This window comes from Panthera onca, chromosome A1, assembly GCF_046562875.1.
Source record: "Panthera onca isolate mPanOnc1 chromosome A1, mPanOnc1 haplotype 2, whole genome shotgun sequence".
Lineage (NCBI taxonomy): Eukaryota > Metazoa > Chordata > Mammalia > Carnivora > Felidae > Panthera > Panthera onca.
Window position 1 is genome coordinate 126,574,854 of NC_138339.1, and position 22,298 is coordinate 126,597,151.

The 22,298-nt window shown below is 54.2% G+C and overlaps 1 protein-coding gene across 1 annotated transcript; it reads left to right on the top strand.

Moving 5' to 3' along the window:
• Positions 1–14,023: 14,023 nt before the first annotated feature.
• Positions 14,024–16,076, top strand: SMIM32 (small integral membrane protein 32). The gene has a single exon (XM_060636077.3). It carries the CDS (start codon positions 15,011–15,013, stop codon positions 15,320–15,322), a length of 312 nt encoding a protein of 103 aa, XP_060492060.1. The 5' UTR covers positions 14,024–15,010; the 3' UTR covers positions 15,323–16,076.
• Positions 16,077–22,298: the final 6,222 nt, after the last annotated feature.

Here is a 22,298-nt window from a genome sequence, read left to right on the forward strand (position 1 = left end):
GACCGAGGCTGCACCGAGAGGACAGTATGTATGGATCAGTATTCTAGTCACTCTGGACAGATGTTTCAGTTCTTCTCCCAAAGGGGAGAAATACCATTTTCCTGATTCTTAAAGACCTCCCAGTGGGTTCTCCCCCTGCAGACATATGACAAGAAAGATTCAGCCCGAGGCGAAACATAAGGGACTGCTTCTGGGAAACGGGAGTCGACGGTCTGAGACAAGAGCACAGGTGTATGAGAGCAAACCATGGGAATGGTCGTTCCACACACACGGCCCAGGTGTGTATCACCCACAGGGTGACAGGGCAGAGCTCTGCAGGCCACCACAGGGAGGTGCACTGCCTTCAGGTAATCCTGGAGCAGACAAGGAGGGGGGCATGTCTGCGGCTCCATGAAGATGAAGCCCCCGGGGGGGCCCTGTGCAGGGACTCCACGGGGCTCTCTGGAGGCCACCGCCAGAAAGAGGCGGCTGGAACCGATGTCAAAGAGGCAGCAGAGAGGAAAGAAGAGAGCAACTACCTACCTGCCAGGCCTCGGAGTCTCCTCCAACACCCAAGGGCAGAAACCACCATCAGCATGGAGCAGAGGAGCCTGGGTCCAGGGAAGCTCCCCAAGTCACACCACCGGCCTCCCAGCCCAGGAAACGGCAGGGCCAGCCGCATGGGGTGCCAGCACAAAGAGAGCAAGGGGGCACATGGGCCTGGCCTGGCTGCTTCTCCTGGTCTACGAAGTGTTTGGGTGACTTTCCAAGAAAGCAAGGAAAATGAGGGTTCCGTGAATTAAAACCTCAGTGGCCCCCACGAAACGGGCCTCCTGGTCCTGGGGCCCTTGCTTATTCCCCACCCACATCCACACTGGCTCGGTCATGTGACCAGCGTGAGCCAACGGGACACTAGCCAGCATAGTGCTAGCAGAGGCTTGATTAGCACGTGCCCACTGGAGCTCATCTCGAGGAAGCCAAGCTGTGTCCCGAAAGGGCTGGGCTACCGAATGTTGAGAGGCCACGTGGAGAGAAACCTTGGCTCGCTAGAGTGCTTTGCAGTCTAGCCACGCTCCCAGCCGATGCAGCCACAAGAGAGACTCAGCTGGGCGGAGAAGAGCTGCCCAGCTGAAGCCTGTCAACCAAGGAATCATGGCAAGTAAAGTTTGGAGGTACTATATTACCCAAGCAGGAGATAAACAAAGGGACTGAAGGGGAGCCCAGGAACTTTGCACATCACGCCCAGCCCAGCCACAGGAAAGGAACCTCACCCACTTACCCCAAGAAGGTGACTTAACTCCAAGGACCTCAATTAACAGCGCCTTAGGAATGCAAGTCAGCTGGTGTTCATAATAAAGGCACAATCGGGGTTCCCAACGACTTAGATCGACAGAAAGAAACCCTGTCTCTGTCCACCAGTAGATACCCCCAAAACAGTGCTGGCCTTCTTCTGGAAGGATGACCCGGGTCAGGGCAGCCCTCCCCTCCGCTCATGCGTGGCAGCGTGTGGGGCGCCCAAAGGATGCTGTGGACTCTGGGGGCGCTGGGCAGGCTGCAGGCTCCCTGGAAAGAAAGGAGGCGAGTCCAGCAACAGTTAAGTGGATTGGTGAGATTTTAATAAAAGCGGTGGACACCACAGAGGTGATGTCTCGGTAGTCAGTGAATCACTGCCAGCGGACAAAGATAACACACCCTTAGGTTTCCAACCTTACAGGTGTCAGAGCACTTTCTCATCCTTTACCTCTTTTAATTAAAACAGCAACCCAGCAAAGTGGGCAGAGGAGAATTCATTATCGTCTTTGCAAAAAAAGAATTGAAGTAGCTCAGGGATCCCACTGAGTAGAACCACCAGGAACTGAAGTTCAGCCCCTGAGCCCCGTGAACTGGCCTGGGTGCAAGGGGGGTGCCCATGAACACAGGTGAATGGGAAGACTGCCCTTGGGCTGGACCCCAAGTGTCCAAGTGTGGGTCTCCAAGTATGGCAGCCTGGGGGAGGAAGGATGCTCCTCACAGGGCATTTCTCCATGTGTTCTAGAACTCCCTGCCTCAGGAGGACAGCTGTCCTACTACCTGGGACACTCATTAATGATGTGCATCTACAGACTGGGAGTGGGGCTTAGCAATCTGTATTTCAAGATGCTCCCAGGTGACTCCAAGGGTCCATCATGTTTGAATACTAACACCGCAGAGGGCCCTTTGCCGCATGGCATGGGTATCAGGTTACTTGACTGGTAAGAATGGAAATGGGGCCGGGGACTCATGGTCCAGTGCTCTCACTAACTCTCCAGTCTTCACCAAGGAGGTGGGACTGATCCAATTTTGGAAGGCTGTCTGAGATTTGGGGACGAAGGAAAGATGTAGGGTAAAACGTGGGAGGCACCAAGAAAAAAAAAAAGGTCGGGGTGAATAACTCAATCCCAGTCTACCCTATGCTTCATATCCATTAATAAACATCATTATGAGGCAAACAGGCATAGCAAAGGGACAGGAAACACTAACAAGGGTTAGGCATAGTAATGTTCTCCAGGGTCTTGTCTCGTTTCCCGGAGGTGAGGAGATGTCATTCTTGCACTGGGGCATGGGTGGGGACTCTGCCCACTCTGTCCTGGGGTCTCCAGATTCACCTGATGTCAGACAGCAGAGCTCAGGTGGACCACCTGCCCAAGTGGGACAGCAGGCTTCCCGGGTGCCCTGGCATCAGACCTCCTCCGCGGGGCCGCTAATCCCCCATGTGGGCGGCTCCTGCCCATTGAGACAGGTGCAGGAGCAAAGCGCCCACGATGCACAGTGAGTGGGCATGGGGTGGGAGTAGGGGTGTCCTCTCCTCTTGACCTCACAACTAAGGTCATCATATTTGAGACCCATCTCTTATTTCTTATTTTCACCCTTTCCTTCTCTTGGTGATGGAACCAGAGCCACTTCTGGTCTTTATCTGGAGGAAATGTGCTGTTTAAGTGTGCTCATAATTGGAGCTGGTAATCTGCTCCTTAATTCTCAGCGTGTTTCCCCCGCTCAGCTCACCGAGCCCCTTCCTGCCTCCTGTTCTATTTTCATCCTGGCCTTCCCAGGTGGGGACTCCTTAAAGGGGCCCAGCTGGCATTCTATCTTTTTCCTTTCTTTCTAAATGGCCCTCACAGACCCCAAATGTGGGCATTTTCCTCCTCATGGTTCAGAGCGAGGCTCTGATCAAGGGCTCTGAGGGGCCAGAGAAGCACCTTCCAAGAAAGGACACTATTTTGGGAGTTTGGACAGTGGAAAGGCCCCGCCTACTCACCCTCTGGCTTAGCAGAGCCCAGCTAGGACCCTCCCATCTGTGGGGGAGGACAGACGTCCTCTCTGAAGCCAAAAATGGTGAGTGTCTCTTCCACCCTGGCTGTCCTCTCAAGTGGGTGCAGAGAGGGTGGAAAAGTGTCCTTGGTGACATCATTGGCGGTGCCATTGTGAATCAGAGCTCTTGGCTCCAGGACTCCCAACTGGGCCCACTCCCTTCCTCTCTCCAGGGCCCAGCCCCACCTCCAGCCTGGGCAGGGCCGGGGAGCCAGGGTGCTCCCGAGGGGCTGAGGGAAGCATGTGAGGAGCAAGGACCTCAGAGAGGGGAGAGAAATAAAAAAGCAAATGACTTTTACTGTTTCATTTTATACCGTTCTTTTTTAAAAATTATTATTCTCATTACAAAAGTAAACCGGAGCCGCTGGAGAAATTTTCCCAAAACCTCAGCACTCAGAAGCAAATGAAAATTGTCTTTAATCCCAGGGCACAGAGATAGTTACTGGGGGTGCCTGTGGTTTGTTCCGTGTATTTATATCAGCCTTCACCCACAAGCTCGAGTGGACAAGGACTGTAACCTTACTTTTCCATTAGCCAGTCTCTGGGAGGAGCCCACCCCACTCTTCCTCTGAGGTGGTAGAGATCTCAGCTCCGGGTGCCCACACCCACTCACCTGACACCGTGCTAAATTCTGCGGGCTGCTGGTAAGTGGGCGATCGTCCCATACACAGCCTTCCCCGCGCTGGCATCCGCCAAGCACCTGCTGTCCTATCGGCTTCCTAAAGGTCAGTCCTGGAAGGTGCTGTTGCGTCGACCTTCACCCCCATCCAGAAGACATCCTCCGACGCCTCCACACGGCTTGCGCGCCCTCCCTGGAACACTGGCTCAGAAGCTCTTCTGTCTTCAAACCATGTTGGAGCCGGAGGAAACTAGCTGTTGGCCCTTGGCACTTCCCGGTAGGCAGAGGTGGGTTTGCAGAAACTATTCCACCTTCTTGCACCCAGTGTGGCAGGGGGAGCCAAGCCATCCATACTCTGAAAGCTGCCTCCCTGGGGCTCTACCCAAGAAAGGTATTTATTATCTCCTTCTGCACCCTGATCCTCAAAACTATCCCTTGTTCCTGCCACCCCCCTCAAGGCAGAGAGGTCTCCTTGTCTCCCAACCAACTTCCCTCTTCACCCTGCGCCGAGAGCAGGAAGGTCTCCTGTGACGTCAAGGATGGGAACGTTTGCCTTTACACAGAGCTACCGTGTAAGGTGGAGGGGTATACGCACTGCACAAACACGTGCCCCTGAGTGGTGAGGATACAGCAGGAGGCTCCCACCTGCCCTGCCCTGACAAGGAGAAAGGCACCTTTTTATAATCCACCCAAAGCTACCATACGTGGCCAGCACAGCCCTGCCCTTAGTCATGATGTCTTGTTCCAAACCTTATACCCAGGTCTAGACTCGTGAAACTCAAAAGCCAGCCATTTGACTCCTTTGTGAGTTGAGTCCTGCACTGTTTTCCCTTCCCTGAGGCTTCTCATGTCGGGCTGAGTGTTGTCTCCGTCTGCAGGCAAGAATCATAGGTGTCAGGAGATGCCTGACGATATCACACACACCCACGCACATGCACACGCACACTCCCAGCTCCAGTGCTGGATCTGAATCTTAGGGTTTGAGGCCAGAACTTACATTTAAAAATCTCCCCCAGGTAGGGATGCCTGGGTGGCTCCGAATCCTGATTTCAGCTTAGGCCATGATCTCATGGTTCGTGAGTTTGAGTTCCACATCGGGTTCTGCACTGATGGTGTGGAGCCTCCTTGGGATTCTCTCTCTCTCTCTCTCTCTCTCTCTCTCTCTCTCTCTCTCCCTCTCTCTGCCCATGCTCACTCTCTCTCTCCCTCTCAAAATAAATAAACTTTAAAAAAAAAAAAACTCCCCCGGTGGGTCTGCAGGGGGTCGAGGAGAAGCCGCGCCATGAGGAGAACCTGAGACCCAGTCCCTGGAGCACATGGCCCCACAACCCTCAGCTCCCCTTGGAGGGGGTGCTGTGCAAGGGCGGTGTAGGCCATTACGTTTCTTGCCTCGGCGGGTGAATTCGGTGGGGCTGGATGGTGAATGGTCATATCTCAGAATGCCCTTGACCTCCCCCCCACCCGCCAAGAGCATCTCGTTTTTTTCTCTATTTGGCTCCAGTTGAGAGGCTGAGAAAATCCACATCACGCCAGCTCTGGGGGAGACGCACCCTAAAGGCTTTCATAAAGAAGAGCCACATGACTGGAGTCATTCAGCCCACTTCCCTCATCCAGCAGAGCGAGCCCATGGCAGCCTCCTCAGGGGGTGGTGGCAGGAGCCCCTTTCTGAGCCACAAGGGGCTGCGGGGACCAAACGTGCCTCCCCAGAGGACGGAGGAAGCCTGTGGGGATGGAGACATCCCAAATTCTGACCTGAAAACCCAACCCAGTAGGAGAGCAGGTCAGATTTCTATCGCCTCAGCATAAAATGGCAATGCTAATGTGGTTTCCAATTTCGGTTTTAAAATGCCACTTAAAGGACAGCGTCAGTTCCCTCACTTAAGACTTTTTTAAAATAATCACATTTCCTCATGAATCAGGCCGTGGGCATATCTGTCCTTCCTTCCCTGTCAAGAACTGGCAGAGCAAAAAGGATATTTTCTCAGATCTTTTCATAAGCAGTTGCTGCTTGTTTGGTCTGTAGGTCTTTCTCACTCCTACCCGGCACCCTCTGTCCCTCCTGCCCACGGCCTTGGCCCTGGCCCAGGAAGGCCCCCGCCTCTCCCCTGTGGGGGCACATGGTACCCCCAATGACAGAGGTGCAGGAAAGACCAGGACGGAAGTGGCCAGGGGCAGGTTTGGAGCAGGGGTAATTGGACTGTAGGGAGGAGTTTATCCAGAATTAAAATTATAGGGACCCCTCACGGTTTTATGGGAAAGAAACCAAGTTGTTTAAAAAACAAAAACAAAATGAGATCCTTGAGGAAAAGAAAGAAAACATAATTTCAAACCCTGAAAGGAATATGATCCCAAATACTGTCAATTTGGATTTTCTCCCCTCTTTCTAGGCAAGAATGGAACTCCTTCCCTATAGTTTTAAGTATAGGTGGGGGGAGGGACATGAAACTTGAATGTTGTCAAAAGGACATCTCTCCTTTGCCACCTTCCCATTAACTTAAGATGTGACTTCAGAATTTGTGCCCATGAAGACAGGGTGGGCAGAAGGCCCAGGCCAGTGGCCAGGGACCCATCGAGAGCCTTCTCTGGAGGATAGGGTTTGCAGGCTTGGCCTGGTCTTTGAGGAAGGAGGTGAGCAGGGAAGGGGTCAGGCCTCTGATGGCTCACGGCCCACGCAGGACTCAGCTCAGGAGCGAGATCCAGAGGCAGAACTCAAGCCCGCACCTGCTGTGGCGCCCCCACCTGGCCCAGCTCCCCAGGGCCCGCCCAGGGTCCTCACTGTGTAGGCAGCTGAGAGGACATAGTGATGACAGGAGCTGGTGACACCCCTTCCTGGGGCAGGTAGGGCCCCAGCCCCAGGACTTCTTGCAGCTGCACAGCTGCAGGCCTCAGCCATGCGTGAGGCCACAGGTGCTCCGGAACACTCCATGTACCTCCCAGGTGTCCGCTCAGCTGTACCTGAACCATCAGAAGGTTGAGTTCAATGCCCCTTACCAGTCCTTCCTTTGGGGCACCCCCTGCCCCTCCTGTTTCCCACACCCCAGACATCAGGCATCCCTGACCAGTTGGAAGAACAGTCCCTCAACTTGTCTCTTCTTGGGAATGCTCAGCCTCACAGACCTAGGTCTGCAAGAATGGAAACACCTCTTCCCACCACCTCAAACGTGCTGCGGGCAGCATCTCACTTATCAAGGCCTCAAATGCGCTGCATCTACCGACCAGGCCTTATTTGAGCTCTAAAGGGCTCCGTGTAGAAATAATAAAGGAGGCTGAAAACAGGAATGTTCTAGAACAGCCACCCAGACTGAAGGGAAGGCCATAACTTGAGTCCATGAGCTGACTGATGTTGGATGTGTCAACTTTCTACCACCAGTGTCCTGTCCAGTTCCTAGCAGGGGGTGGGAGAAGAGGAGAATTCTAAATGGTTACTGTTTGCCTCCAAGATGACTTTTATTTCCTTCTTTACCCTGGTCTGTATTTTCCACATAATGACCAAACACTACTTTTATAAGCAGGATTAAAATAAGAGGGAATGAATTTTACTTTACAAAGGTCATTGGGAGCCACTGTAAGCCGTTGACTCTGGCAGTGACCTGAAGATAATCTGGGCTCGTGCTGGCAGGGAAGGGCACCCAGGATGAATGGAGGTGGGTCTCCCTTGAGGTCAACGAAGCTCAAGCTTGCGGGCCCCGGCTCATGTTCACCTGGTCAGGCATTTTTGTAAAATTTGCAAAGGTAAGGCATTTTATGAGGTAAGACTACTGTCTTCCTCTTCAACTCCCCTCTACCACCCTGGTCATTCCCAGGAACACGCCCACCACCCGCTCTCTGGGCTCACTCGTGCCAGGACTGGAAGGTACAGGATTGGGGGTGGGGGTGAGGTGTTCCTAAACAGCTGGTAGCAGGAAACATAGCTAAGGAAGGGAACTGAGGAAACGTAGGGCGCCAGAAGCCAGTCCGGATTGTTCTTCCACAATTGTTTTGGATCTTTATCACCTTTTCAAAATTTCTAATTTAGGGACACCTGGGTGGTTGGTTAAACGTCCAGCTTCATTCAGCTCAGGTCATGATCTCGCGGTCCGTGAGTTCGAGGGCCACATTGGGCTCTGTGCTGACAGCTCAGAGCCTAGAGCCTGCCTCAGACTCTGCATCTCCCTCTCTCTCTCTCTCTCTCTCTGCCCCTCCCCCACTCATGCTCAGTCTCTGTCTCTCAAAAATAGACATTTAAAAAAATAAAATTTGTAATTTATTTTGATTGTTTCTCTAAGTAAATACTTTAAAACCTCATTTTGTGCTGTCATTCTCAAAGACAGCCCCTAAGATGCACAAGGGCCCCACAAAACCTTGCTCTACCCCTGAGGACAGGCTGCAGAAGGACAGGGAAGGTCAGGAGGCTGCTGTGATGGCGGTGTCTGGTTGGGGGGGGGGGGGGGGCTTGTACACCCACCATGCCGAAGCGGTCCCTATGGAAATGCCAAAAGGAAGAAGAGAGAGAAGGTCCAGCTGTGACATGCAGCCTGGGGCACTCATGGACCTTACATTGCTGGCCACGAAAACAAGGCACTGGCTGTGGGGGGGAGGGTATCTGGACTCTGACCTCGGCCCAGACTCAGGGACCAAAACCCAAGGACGTGACTCTCAGCCTCGGAAGACTCTGAATCTGAGGCGCACAGTCTAAACCGGCTGTAAACGGCCGGAGACTGCCTGGGTCTCACCCTCCCAGGAGAGGGGAAGGGTTAGCCAGGGCCAGGGCTAGGAGAGGGGGCTTCTGAGGAGAGGTGAGTCTTGCTGGGACTTCAACCCCTGGCACCTGCCTCTGCCTCCAGGCCTCCACAGCCCTCTGCAGCAGGCCAGCAGCCCAGCCCAGGCAGGGGAAAAATGACTCTACTCCTGACCACCCACGGAGCCCCAGCCCTGCCCCGATCTGCATGCATCTTGCCTGACAGGCGACCACTGGCCTGGCTGAGGCAGTTTTAGTCTCAGCCTCTCGCTGCCAGGTCCCTCCCTCCTCTCCACTCTGAGAGACCCCAGAAGGTTCTCCTGTACCTTATTTTTTTTAAGTTTATTTATTCTCAGAGAGAGAGAGAAAGAGCAGGGGAGGGGCAGACAAGGAGACAGCAAATCCCAGGCATGCTCCACACCGTCAGCGCAGAGCCCAACACAGGGCTCAAACCCACAAACCACGAGATCATGACCTAAAGCAAGATCAAGAGTCGGACGCTCAAGTGACTGAGCCACCAGGCACCCCTGACTCCTGTACCTTTAATCTACCACTGGCACTTCCACCAGTTAATCTCTGCCAGGTACTTCCTGGTGAACCGGAACTGACACAGGGCCCAAGTAGATTTTTCCTCTTGCCACAAGCAGAGTAATTAAAGGAGATGAAGAGCGAGTAACTCTTGCATCGTGTGATTCACCCTTTTCCAACGTGCTATCTAAAATGATACTGCATCTCATCTGATGTACTCATACTCAATCTTAGGAAACACAACTCTAGAAAAGAACCAGCTCTTCCCGAATGAATTCTTGTGCCCTGGCCTCACCACCGAGTTCCAGATCTTTCCATGAAGTAGTTCTCCCTCACTGCCACAGAAGAGGTGGGCTGGGGGGCCTCTTAATGGACCGAACAGACCTTCTCCTTTGAGAAGGGGTCTCCTTGCTGCCTGTCTCTACTTCTGGGCCTGAGGCACCTGCTCTGGTGCCCAATCTCTTCCCAGCATAAACTCACAAACTGGGCACTACCTCCCCCTGGAAATACAGGGGCAAGACCAGAGGGCCCAGCCAGACTCCCAGGTGCCCCTGAGCCTGGCTATGGATTCCAAACACCAGCCCTGTTCCAAGCCCTGAGGCCCCTTTTGGTACATGCTGGCTCTATCACAGCTTTGGCCTACTTCTCATTCTTGGCCACAATGGTGGCCTGTTCCTCAGCTTGCAGCGACCCCACTATGACTCCACACCACCGGCCGGCCGGGTCCAGGCAGCAGGAAGAATGCAGCTTCCCCATCATGCAAGCCTCTGTCCTTCCCAGAAAAGCCTAGGTGATCCAGCCCAGGGGGCGGCAACCGGTCACCGTCGGTCTCAGCAGCCCTGGAAGCTTAGTGTCCCTGTGGTCTGCTCAGCTAAAGGGACCCAGATGAGCAGATGAGGTCACAGGTTATTGGATATCAAGGCACGAACCAGTGAGACTTTGTCCAACATGTGGTCCACCAAGAGTCAGAGGCACCCACCACCTGCAGATCCAGACTGGCACCGTCTTCTGGGTGTCCCTGGCCGCAACCCCAGCCAGCCCTATGGATCTTTGTCACTGACTCTCTCCATCCCGCCATCCCACAAAAGAACCCGCAGGCCCCCGGCATCAGAGGACAGCGGTTGAGACCCCCTTTCTGGGAGAAGGGTGTCTGGGAGCGTTCTCTCTGCAGCCGGCCTCACGTGCACACCCCGTCCTTTCCCCCAAGTAGTCCTCCCCACAGACCAGACGGCAACCCCTCGCGGGGCCAGGCCTGACCGGTCCCCCAGCCTCTTTCCACTTGGGAAAGTGCTTCCTTTCAAGAGCTGCGCTTAGCCTTCTTGCTATTTAGTTCTCAAAAAACGGTCCTTCTAAAATGCAACCTTAATCTGCTAGGCACCATGGTTGCCAAAGCCATCTGTAAACAAACAGACAAACAAACGGAAAGCACTGCCCAGGGGGCGATGGTTCAAATGAAAAGGTCTGCAAGCAAGGGTATCATCAGCATTCGCGGAGGAACACTCCACAGCCATCACAGCACACAACACACACCAAAAACTATCCCAGCAGCAACAAACCCCAGACAGCAACATTTCACCCCTGACCTTCACCCCCGCCTCTCGGTGCCGCTGAGTGGTTTAATAATAATTCCCTTCACATGCAGAAGAAACAGAAATAGCTTCCCCAAGCGCCACAGGCCGCTCAGCACAGTTGATGAAATCCTGGGGCTCTAATGCTCCCAGGCTCCCAAGTTTCCATTAAGCAGCTGCCAAATGGCTCTGTCGTGGCCGGAAAGGCACCCTTGCCTCGCCTGCCTTGGTCCCTCCACAGACAGGCCAGAGGGGCGGACACATGTGTCACTCAGCAACCACGTAATGGGGAAGAGGTCCCTCTGGGGTCCCGGCCCTGCCACCTCTGCCTGTCAAAGCCAACTCGGATCCCCTTTATGATCTTTTCCGAGACTTAAATGTATGGGTACACAAAGCTCCCTTAATGGAAGGTCGCTCTGGCTTGTGTAACAAGCTGTGTAAACTTCATCTCTGCATTTACTCAGCACCAGCCTTGTTTAATTTCCTGTCCGGGGACGTTGGGGGAACGTGACTGCCCTCCCAGGGCTCTGAACATCTTTTGGAAAAGAAACAGTGCCCTCCCCACTTCGAGACCAAAAGACCCCCAAAAAAGGGCAAGATGCCTTCTCCAACTTTACCAAAAGGCAAGGCAGTTTGACCACATGCTTTTTTGCTGAGTTTCTCATTAGAAGTAGCCTAAGACCGAGGAGACGGGGCACCTGGGTGGCTCAGTCACTTGGGTGTCTGACTTCGGCTCAGGTCATGATCTCATGGTTTGTGAATTCGAGCCCCACATCGGGCTCTGTGCTGACAGCTCAGAGTCCGGAGCCTGCTTCGGATTCTGTGCCTCCCTCTCTCTCTGCCCTCCCCCTGCTCACACTCTGTCTCTGTCTCTGTCTCTCTCAAAAATAAATAAATGTTTGGGGCACCTGGGTGGCTCAGTCGGTTAAGTGGCCGACTTCGGCTCAGGTCATGATCTCTCGGTCCGTGAGTTCAAGCCCCGCATCAGGCTCTGTGCTGACAGCTCAGAGCCTGGAGCCTGTTTCAGATTCTGTGTTTCCCTCTCTCTGACCCTCCCCTGTTAATGCTCTGTCTCTCCCTGTCTCAAAAATAAATAAAACGTTTAATAAATAAATAAATATTTTAAAAAATTTTTTTAAAGAGGGGACAAGTACAGGCTACAGAATGTCGGCTCCCTTGCATCCTGACCCAGCTGTGTGGCCTTGGCACATGGTGTCACTTCTAGAAGTGGCAGCTTCCTCCTCAGGGAAACGGCGGGATGCAACAGTACCTGTCTTCCAGGTCCCTGTGAGGAGAGAGATCACACCGAAGCCCAAGCCGGAGCTCGGCCTGTGGGGAGACGTCCGTGAATGGCAGCTACCGGCACCGCTCTGCCCTCGGAGGCAGTCACGTGGTCACGGTAGGGGCGAAGGGCGTGGTGAAGTGAAGTCTGGCTGCCCAGGTTCAAGCCTCAGCCCCACCACTCACAGCCTGCAAGCCCTTGCAAAATGCAATATGTTGCTGAAAAGCAGCAGCTGTGGGGAAGGAATGAGCGTGTCGGGGACCCCAGGCTCAGGGATTTCCCCTCCCCCCATCGAGAGCAGCGGTACCGCAGAGAGGCTCCATCCACACCAAACCCTTGGCGGACGCCCCTGTTCCATGCTGGCTTCCTGGATGCTCACAGCGTGTTGCCAGAGCAGGACCAGAAATCACCTACCATAAACCCTCATCTTACAGCCCAAAGGGCTGGAGCCTGTCCTAGACTCTACTTAGGACCTCTCCACTGAGCCGCCCAGACTGCCTGCCCTCGCCTCGTGTCTGACCTGATCTCGTGCGTGGGGCAGAGAGGAAGTAGAGATAGCAGGGCCTTGCTACCCCCCATACAGAGGCAAAGACAAAATTCCGGGCAAAATCCCAAACCCAACTACTCCAGCCCTGCAATTCAAGCCTCACCGAGACCCAGGGAAATAAGACAGCAGTGGCTTCACCTGGATAAAAACTCTTCCATTCAACCCACACGCTCTCCCTCCCCCTGGCTGACAGCATCAGTGAGGAAGCCTGTTCTGAGTTCACATAATGTCCCCTGGGACCCTGCTGCCTGAGAAAAATGCTGTCCAAAATAGGTCAGGCCTTCCAAGAGAGGGAAAACCTCCCCTCACCGGAGTCGCCCACTTGCACGGCTACTGCCTCACTTTCTTGTGGTGGCCGTCCTGTGCTGACGTGGGTAAACCCCGCTCCCCTCAGAGCCAGCTTTCCCATCTGGAGAATGAGGGGTTGACCCAAGAAGCATCAGTCGGGCATCAGGGCTCAGCGTCTACACCCTAGGAGGACACTGGGCAGCTCCTCAGAATACTGGGCAGATGAGGCGGTGCTGCATCCTTCCGGGTCCTGCTGTCCCCTCCATCCCACACACATCCACCTCCTGGCCCCGGGGGGGCCCCCAGACGACTAAGAGGGAAGCACTCCGATCCGGAGGCCTCGCTCAGCAAGCAGTTAAACACCGTGTAGGGTCGGGACTTGGGACCACAGTTTCGATGTCAGACAAAGAGGTTGCAGAGGTGTTTCTCCGGGGCTGAGACGGGATTTATGGGAATGAGCTCTGGCCAAGATTGGCCTTGCACACCTTGGTTTCTCGTATTGTGGCTGTGGCCAGGTGGGAGGGGCGGTGAGGGCGAGGGGGACTAACTCATCTTTCCCCCTGTTCACTCAGCCAGTGCTCACCAAACTCCCCCATGCACTGCACCCCTTGATGGGATGAGAGACATAGCTATGAACTTGGCTGAGACTGTGGGAACCTCGGGAGAGTGACCAGGCAACAGAGCTGAGACTACGGCGAGGGGTGAGGTCTCTAGGGTGCAGAACTTCACAACTTCATGCCCCAGGCCTCTCACCCGCCTCCGGGTAATTCTGGTCCTGTCGGAAGATGACAGTCCAGGCTGACCAGTGCTTCTAGAGAAGTGCAGGGGCTACCGTAGCCAGGGCAACACCTCCCATTCTAGTCTGGGGGGGCGGGAGCTTGAACAGTTTCTCAAAGGAAGAGAGGAATTTGGACCAGGAGAACCCCTCAGTCCCCCTGACTGCTCACTTCTGTTCTGGCCACCAAGCCTTTGCCTGGAATGGCAAGGGCAGGTGGGCCATCACCACTATCACAGCCTCCTCTGCCCCCCTGTGCCAGAGAAGAGCTGGCTCACAGTTGGGGGGGGCACATGTGCCCCCAGGGCACAGCTAGAGAGGCGCCTGGGCCCATGCAACCAGTCCCATCTAGTCTCGGAGTGCCTCTGCCACCGCCCGGGGCCTCCCCCAGAGGCAGTGTGCCCTGCCTGCGCTACCCAGCAGCCAGTAGGGCTCCGCGCCCACCCGGCCTCACCGGGAGGGAGGATATCGAGGAGAACGAAAGCAGGTGTCCACGTCCAGCCGCGCCCTGCCTCTGAGTCGGTCTGCTGTCCACAAGTCTGTTTTGCGCGTGTCTCTGTTCACAGGTCTGTAACCGTTTCTTTGCCCGTCAGTCTTTCTGTGACCCTGTTTTTCCTCCCTCCCTCTCTCTGTGTGTCCCTCTGGCCGTAAGTGATGTGAGGCCGGGCCGGGGCAGTCGCAGCCTGTCCCCTCTCGCCCTCATTGGTTGGCAGCCGCTCCCCGGGGGCAGCCGCTGTCAGTCCCGCCCCCCCTCCCGTCCCCCGCCCGGGACCTGAGCGCGCTCAGAGCCGCTTCGGAGCGCAGTCTCCTGCTGAAGACAGGAGCGAAGCAGCCAAAGCGAGTGGGGACAGACTCGCCGCACACCGGGCATCTGAACAGGGACTCGCGGCTGCAGGACCGCCTGCTCCGAGACGCAGCAGCCGCGGCGGCGCCGGAGGACTCCCCGCCACCCGCCCTCGGTGCACCTGGCGTCCCGGCTCCGAGCAGGCACCCGAGCTGTGGCCGCACTCCCCGGGCGCCTCCCGCCGCCGCTGCAGCCTGGGGGAGCCCAGAGCCCGGAGCTCAGCAGAGCTGGGGGCCGGAGCCGAGAGCGCGGCTGCAAAACCGCAAGCCGGGTGATTGGGCACGGCGGGTGGCGACGGCAGGACACAGGGAAAGCCCGAGGGTCGCGCACTTGGGGCCGCCCGGCTGCGACCCGCAGGGACGACAGCTGAGCGCGGAGGCGAGGGAGCGGCGCGGCCCCGGCTGACCCGAAGGCACCGGCTCCCGGTCAGGTGCGCGCAGCAGGGCGGGAGGGGCGCGCCATGGAGGCGCCCGGAGGCGCTGGTCCGCGCGACACCAAGTGAGGCGGCCCGGCCGGGGTCGGCGGCCTCGCGGGTCATGTACGGCGACGTGTTCAACGCCACGGCCGGCCCGGAGGCGGCTGGAGGCGGCGCGCTGGCCCTGGCGGCCACGGTCAAGGCAGAGGGCGCTTTGCCGCTGGAGCTGGCCACGGCGCGCGGCATGCGGGACGGCGCGGCCACAAAGCCCGACCTGCCCACCTACCTGCTGCTCTTCTTCTTGCTGCTGCTGTCTGTGGCGCTCGTCGTCCTCTTCATAGGCTGCCAGCTGCGCCACTCGGCCTTCGCCGCGCTGCCCCACGACCGTTCGCTGCGCGACGCCCGCGCGCCCTGGAAGTCGCGGCCGGTGTAGCTGCGGGGTGAGCCAGAGCCGGCCGGCGCAGTGTCCCGGTCTCACCCCCGGCCGCCAGTAGGAGCGGGGCAGGGCGAGCCCGACGCCGGGGGTCGCTGGCCCCTGAGCACGCCGCGCCCTGATCCAAAGACCCTTTACGACCTCGAGCGGCAAGGCGGGCGTAAAGGGAGTCGGAGGCTTCGCGGGCTGCGTAGGGTCCCGATCCCAGCAGCCGCGGGCTTCCAAGGTTCTGATCCCCTGGAGGAGTCTCTTCCCCCTCCCCGGACAGCGGGTCTAGCCGGGGTGCCTTCCTGGAAGACGGCGCGCCAGCCCAGACGCAGGAGCCTTCCCCACCGCCTGCTGACTCCCTTACTTTGAACAACGGAGGGGCAAGCATGGCTCGGCGAGAGCGTAACTAGCCAGGGGGGCTGCCTAATCCAGACTCCCTGGCCGGGTGGCTGTCTTCCCGCGGCTGCTACCGCCTCTTCCACCCCTCGCCACCGAGGACCCCAGTCCCCCGAGAATCTGAGAGTGAACTCAGCCGGACTTGCAAATGATGGCCTTTGGGGGCTGCGTCTCCTAAAGGAAGTGAGGGGATGCTGACTTTAAGTAGGTCTCGCTCAGGTCCAAGGGTTCAGTTTTCTTTGTGGGCACGGGAGGGGAAGCTAGTCTAGAGGCACAGGGTCGCACCTGCAGCACCCTGTGGTCGGAGATCCGCATCCCGCATCTCTAGGGACCACATTTGTACAATAAAACCTCACCGAATTGGACCCAGTGCTGAGTACGCTCTGGTCATTGGTCGCGCCACTTTGGAAAGGGGGTTAAGGGCAGAGCTAGCGGGCAACACTCAAGCTCAATCTGCCTCCTACTTCGCCGTGAGCCAGATCAGTTTTAATGATACTTTCTCCTCTCTAGCTTTTACTCAGCGTCAATCAGGTAGTTGTTCTGCGAAGTGTTTTCTCAGAGCCCCTCTCAAAAAAAAAAAAAAGGAATCGCTGCCTTATCTGCAGAAAAAATTCCCTGTAAATGCTCCATGGAGACCTTCTCTACAGGGCAGTTGCTTCCACCTGGCCCTCTCTTTTGCTCTCAGAGCCTTTTGGACCTGAACCCTTCTAAGAGCCAGTTGTAGACCAGCACCATGTGATGATGGAAGGGCCTGAGGGTCCAGCAATGGGATCAGCTGCTCACGACTTCTTCCCATAGTAGGCAGGGGCCAGCGCTGGAGAACATGGGGTTGGGGGGGGGGGGGGGGCGGTGCGGGGAGCAGTGGATGAATAGAGCCAGCTGTGAGGAGCTGATTAGAAAGACCCTGAGAGGGAACAGAAAGATGTGTGATAACCTTGGCCATTTTCAAAGTTAACCTAATTCTAGGGAGTCTACTTTATGGGGGTTTAAAATAGTTTCAGGAGGTACCTGGCTCAGTAGGGGCACTAGAGCTTAGAGAATGTTTCACTAAAAATAGATTTGGTAGGTTATCTGATTCAGTAGGGCTAAACCATTGGGGGGGGGGGGGTCACTCGGGTTTTGAGAACCTGAAGAACGCTAGGTTGTTGCATCAGGCAAAATGCAGACAGGCACACAATTCCGCACACCGTTTGTGACGGATGTCTAAGGACCCAAGCTGGGGGGGATGGGGGGGTAGGGGAGATTTGCTAGGGCCAGAGTCCTCGGCCAGTGAGCGCCCAAGATCCCCTCCTGGCCCCTATCCAGGAAGCAGAACACATGAGCGGTAGACAGGGTCTCACCTGGATTAACCACGTCTTGGAATGCTAACCCCAACCACCCCCTGATGGTGTTAATTCTGTGAAAACCTCACAGAACATTTTAGTGAGGTCTTTGGAAATGTAGCCAAACCTCTCCAGCCTACAGTAATGGTAACCCGGCTAATCTGCATGACCCTTGGTTGCAGAGAAGATTAAATGGAATAAATGTAAGGAAATATGAGGGCCCCTGACTGGCATCCTGAAGTGGTGCCCAGCTGATAAGAGGAACCCCTTTTTTAGCTGTGATGTGGGGGACTGGGAGGGGGAGGAGACTGTAAAGAGACAGGACTCCTCCACATCTCCCAATGGGTACATCTAAAGGCAGTATGCAAAGTAGTCAGAGCACAAGCTCTGGAGTCTGAGCGGCTTGAAATCCCAGCTCCTCTGTTTGCTGGCCGTGGGACTCCACGCACATCATTTAATCTATTTCGGCCTGTTTTCTCATGTGTGAAATGGGTGCTCTTTCACCTAGCTCTGCAGGGTTGAAAATGAAATGTGCTAACAAACGTGAACATGCCAGCTAGCGTCCAGACGTTAGCTCGTCCTCTGAGCCTCAGGCTTGAGGCGGCAGTGCTGAAAGGTGAAGCTGAACCCAAAACAGGATGTGCTCTCACTAGGGCTCACTGTCTACTGTGACCACACACCAGTGTAAAGGGTCCCTGCAAGGGAAAATAGGAGTGGATGACTGGCTTAGAGGCTGCCTAAGCTTCCTGGGCCAGCATCGGCTACAGCCAGAGAGATCCCACGAGGCGCTTGGGATCCCTTGATACAATACAGGCCCAAGGCCTCCAGAGGTTAAAGCTGAGAAGTGCTAACGAAGACAGAGACAGCTGGCAAAGTATCTCTGTCTGCAGCCTTGCACTGGTTTCAGCCACCTAAATCAATGGCCTGGCCAGTTCAACTACACAGGCACTTTTTTTTAATGTTTATTTATTTTTGAGAGAGAGAGAGAGCACAATTCGGGGAGGGGCAGAGAGACAGGGAGACTCAGAACCTGAGACAGGCTCCAGGCTCTGAGCTGTCAGTAGAGGCCCACGCGGGGCTCAAACCCACAGATTGAACCCCACAGAGTTCACGACCCGAGTCAAAGTCAGGCACTTGATGGACTGAGCCACCCCGGCGCCCCTACACAGATGCTTTTGAAATAAAGTCGTAGGTAACTGGGCCTATGTAGAGATCGAATCTAGAAACCAGGCAGGGTTGGTGAGAGGGACTGGACTGGGGCTCCGCTTTTTGCCAGCACTGTGACCCTGAATAATTTCATTCGCTTCTCTAGGCTAGAGATAGACTGGTTGAGCAGTAATGGGCCTAGCCCCACATTCTCCCCTGGAAAGCAGGGATGTGGCTGAGTTCATGTCTGCCCTCTATTGATATGCAGGGTAAGCGCACTACAATGTGGCAATTGGACATTTAGATGGATAGCAGGGCGGTACGTCTGTACGCACACATCCTTCTGCCCTTTGCTCTTCCATCAGTCCCGTGAAGTCTTGGAGCCACCTCTGGAGAGCTGGACCTGGCAGGCTAGAAACATGAACGGGACCCATGGCATAGGCATTTGGGCCGCTCTGCCCATAACCAGCCACTGGGAGCAGACAAGAGGGCTGAGCACAGGTTTCTGATGGGGGCTTAGGGGGAGGTAGGGTGGAAATTAGAGAAGGTGCCTGCAGATGCCAGGGACCAGGGAGAAGCAGCATAGGGCAGTGACTAAGAGCTTTAGCCCTGGCACTAGGTAACCTGACCGTGGCCATCCATGCTACGCCTGGATTTTGTTTCTGGATTTCCGGGAGCCTCGCTTTCCTCACCTGTAAGATGGAGATAATAACAGGACCTGCCGCACAGGATTTTCAACATCGCGTGAGACATCCCGAGCTCATGTTTGACATGCAGGAAGTGCTCTGAAGGCGAGCTCTTCTGATCATTAACCAGGATGACCATTTCAGAAGTGTTGGCAGCAGCACTAACAGCAACTGCTCTTCCTCCGTGAGTTGAAGTTCTTCAAATGGGACATGCTTTTGCCAACCGGTAAAGGAGCCTGCCCCTTTCCGGCAGGTGTGCCCAGAGCAGGGAGGCAGCTGTCCCCGGTCTTTTCTCTCTCTGCACATTCTCACTGAACTAGCTCCTCCACTCTGATGGCTTCAGGTGCTTTTCAAATGACTCGCTCCAGACCTGTCCCTGAGCCCATTCGATTATCTTCATTTGGACAGCTCACAGGGAACCTCAAGCTCTGAAACTCGTCATCTTTCTATAAACATTAGATCTTCCTTCAGTCTTCTCCATCTCAGTAAATTGCACCAGCACCTGGTTGCCCGAAGTGAAAGCCACAGTGGTCCTTCTTGACCCCAAACTCTTCATCTTCCCACATGCAGTCTACCACCTTCCACAAACCAGCCCACTCCATCTATCCCCTCCATCTCCACCATCGCCACCCAAATTTGAAGCCCAACATTCATTTTTTTCCTCTCTCCGATCAGAGCAACATATGAGCCCAATGTCTGCCTCGGGCCCCAGCTTATACTCCAGTGGCTTCTCTTTGCCCTCAGGATTTGCCACAAAGCCCTAATCTTGGCCTACAAGACCCAGCACCATCTGCCCGTCCCCCCACCCCCCCTGCCCAACCACTGCAGCCTCATTTCCTCATACTCTTTTGTACTTTTAACCCCTAGGGTCTCCCTGCCTGAGCTATTTGTCTCCCCTCCCTCATCTGGCGAATACCTTCTTATCCTCCAGGAGTAACTTAAACATCTCTCCTTCAAAAGGATGCCTGAGTTCTCAGAGAAGATCAGTTCCCTTCATTCATAGGCCCCAGTCAGCTCCCTTATCAGTCAGCTCCCTTATCATAGCTATTAAATAACTCTGTAATTTGGAGCCTCATGCCTCTCTCCCTGCTACCAAGTAAGTTGTATGAGGTCAGGGACAACATCCACTGTGTTCACTGCTGCCTTCCCAATGCCTAGCATAGTGTTAAACACAAAATGGACAATGAGTCTTTGTTGAATGAATTACAGTGGAAAGACAGAGCTAGCAGGTAAATTTGCCTGTGGGCTCTTCACCTGAACCCTTTGCCTTTCATTTTCGGCCTTAAACTAAACTTGTACCAGATACAATATTGAGTTGAACTCTCCTTATTGATTGGCCCTTCAAGTGGCTAGTTTCCTGGAGGTGGTAATCCACAAAACTGTGAGCAACTGACATCTCCTGTCTCCATCTACGTAACACCACAGTTATTACTGGGTCTCCCGCAGAGACTAAAGAACATGCAATTTAAGTTTGTACCCTTAGCTATTTCTGCTTGAATCACTCCTTTGCCTGCAGGGAAGTGGAGAGCTACTTTGTAGGATCATTCATGCTTTCTGGATTGTCTTGACTAAGAATCAATTAAATCGCTGCTTCACACATTGAGTTCCTCACCTCTTCGTGAACTTTATCAAAGATTTCCTTCTCAATGAGACCGTCCCGGATCCTTGATCTGAAACCTGAGCTACCTTGCCCAACCCTAGATGTTTCAAAGCTCCCTTTCCTCCTTTTTCTCCTTAGAACTTCCCACTGCTCTATATATTTCATTGTTCTTGTTTTATGTCTCCATCGACTAGAATAAAGATCCTTGAAGGAAAGAACTTTGGTTTTATTCAGTTTACCCTACACCTGACATCTAATGTTACTCAAATGAATGAGCAAACCACCTGGTTAAATGCTCAAAACCAGAACAAAAATAGAGACATTAAAAAAAAAAAAGGAGCAGTCTTTTTTGTAAAGTCTCCTTCATTCTTCGTTTCTGCTTCTTCTCCACCTTCCAAACTGATCCGATAACCCTAACCAGATAGGGGTCAAAAACACTCAACTATGTTATAGCTTTGCCTCCCATGTGACAACGGACTCTCTTGCCACAGCTCTACCGCACTGCCTGGCATAAAGCTCGACTTGTAGTAAGCACTCGGGAAGGATCTGGTGAGAGTAAGTGAATGAGCAAGCAGTATGTACAGTCTGAACTGTCATAACAAAGGACAATCCCCACCCCTAAGTTTTTCACGTAACTTTCCAGGACAACAATTGTGTCATCCTCACCCCTTGGCTTCCATGTCCATCTCAAGGTGGCTTCTCTAGCTCCTGCCACCATATCTGCATCCTAGCCATTGGGAACGGGAAAGGGCCAAGGAGAACATTCCCCTTGGGAGCACGGCACTGAATGGTACCTATTTCTGCACCTATCCTTAGTCACATGACCATCAGCTAGCTGAAAGGGAGGCTGGGAAGTGTGGTTTGCAGTTGGACACAGTGATCCATAATTAAGGATGGGGAGGATGGGTATTGGTTAACTTCCGGCAGTTTACTAAACAGACAGTAAAAGGAAAATACCTTTGTTTTCGTATGAAGATCTTTGCAGTCTGACCATTTATACGTAACTAGCTGGTTTGTATTCACCATCTTCCCCCTCATTGCTCTACTTTGGCTGAAGCCAACTCTGTAAAATTTAAAGAATTTTATGTGAAGAAAATGCAATTGGGGAGTGTTTATCATTAATCTTACTAACGGATGCTGGGACAGCCCTTTGAACTCCTCTGTGCTTTTCCACCGCCTACAATCCCACATACACTCTTCAGCAAAATTAATCTTGTATTCGGAAGTACAAATATGGTCACTATGCTCTGTCTCTCAAAGGTGTTACTTGTGGTACCCGACCCAAATGCAGTTAAAGGCCTGTCCCTCATGCACAACAACTGGGGGTGCTATTATGAGATCTAAACGAGGGTGCTAAAATCAAGCTACAGGGTTCGTAACACTGCCACCCTCACAAGCCACGAAACATAAAAGCACTTCTTGGTTATTTCTCTGGTCAAACACATCCAGTAAACTGTGCCCTTCGACTTTCTGTGGGAAATATTAAGTGCCAACAGGGTAAAGCTCCAATTAACAGCGTTAGTTTTGTAGTTTTCTAACCAACGATTCCGGGAACCTGGTAACTTTGGGGCAAAGATCTCAAAGTTCAAGGAGAAAGAAGAGATACTGGTCTTAAAATTTCTGAGTCTCCAATGAGGCCTGCAAATAAGAGATCTGATATTTAGGGGTGCCTGGGTGGCTCGGTTAATAGTTTGACTTAAGCTCAGGTCATGATCTCACAGTTTTTGAGTCTGAGCCCCCATGAGGCTCTCTGCTGTCAGCACAGAGCCCATTTCAGATCCTCTGTCCCCTTCTCTCTACCCCTCCCCCACTTGGGCGTTCTCTCTCTCCCCCCACCC

What these genes read in the sequence shown, in the direction of transcription:
- SMIM32 (XM_060636077.3), top strand. Translation starts at nt 15,011, where the DNA reads ATGTACGGCGACGTGTTCAACGCCACGGCCGGCCCGGAGGCGGCTGGA.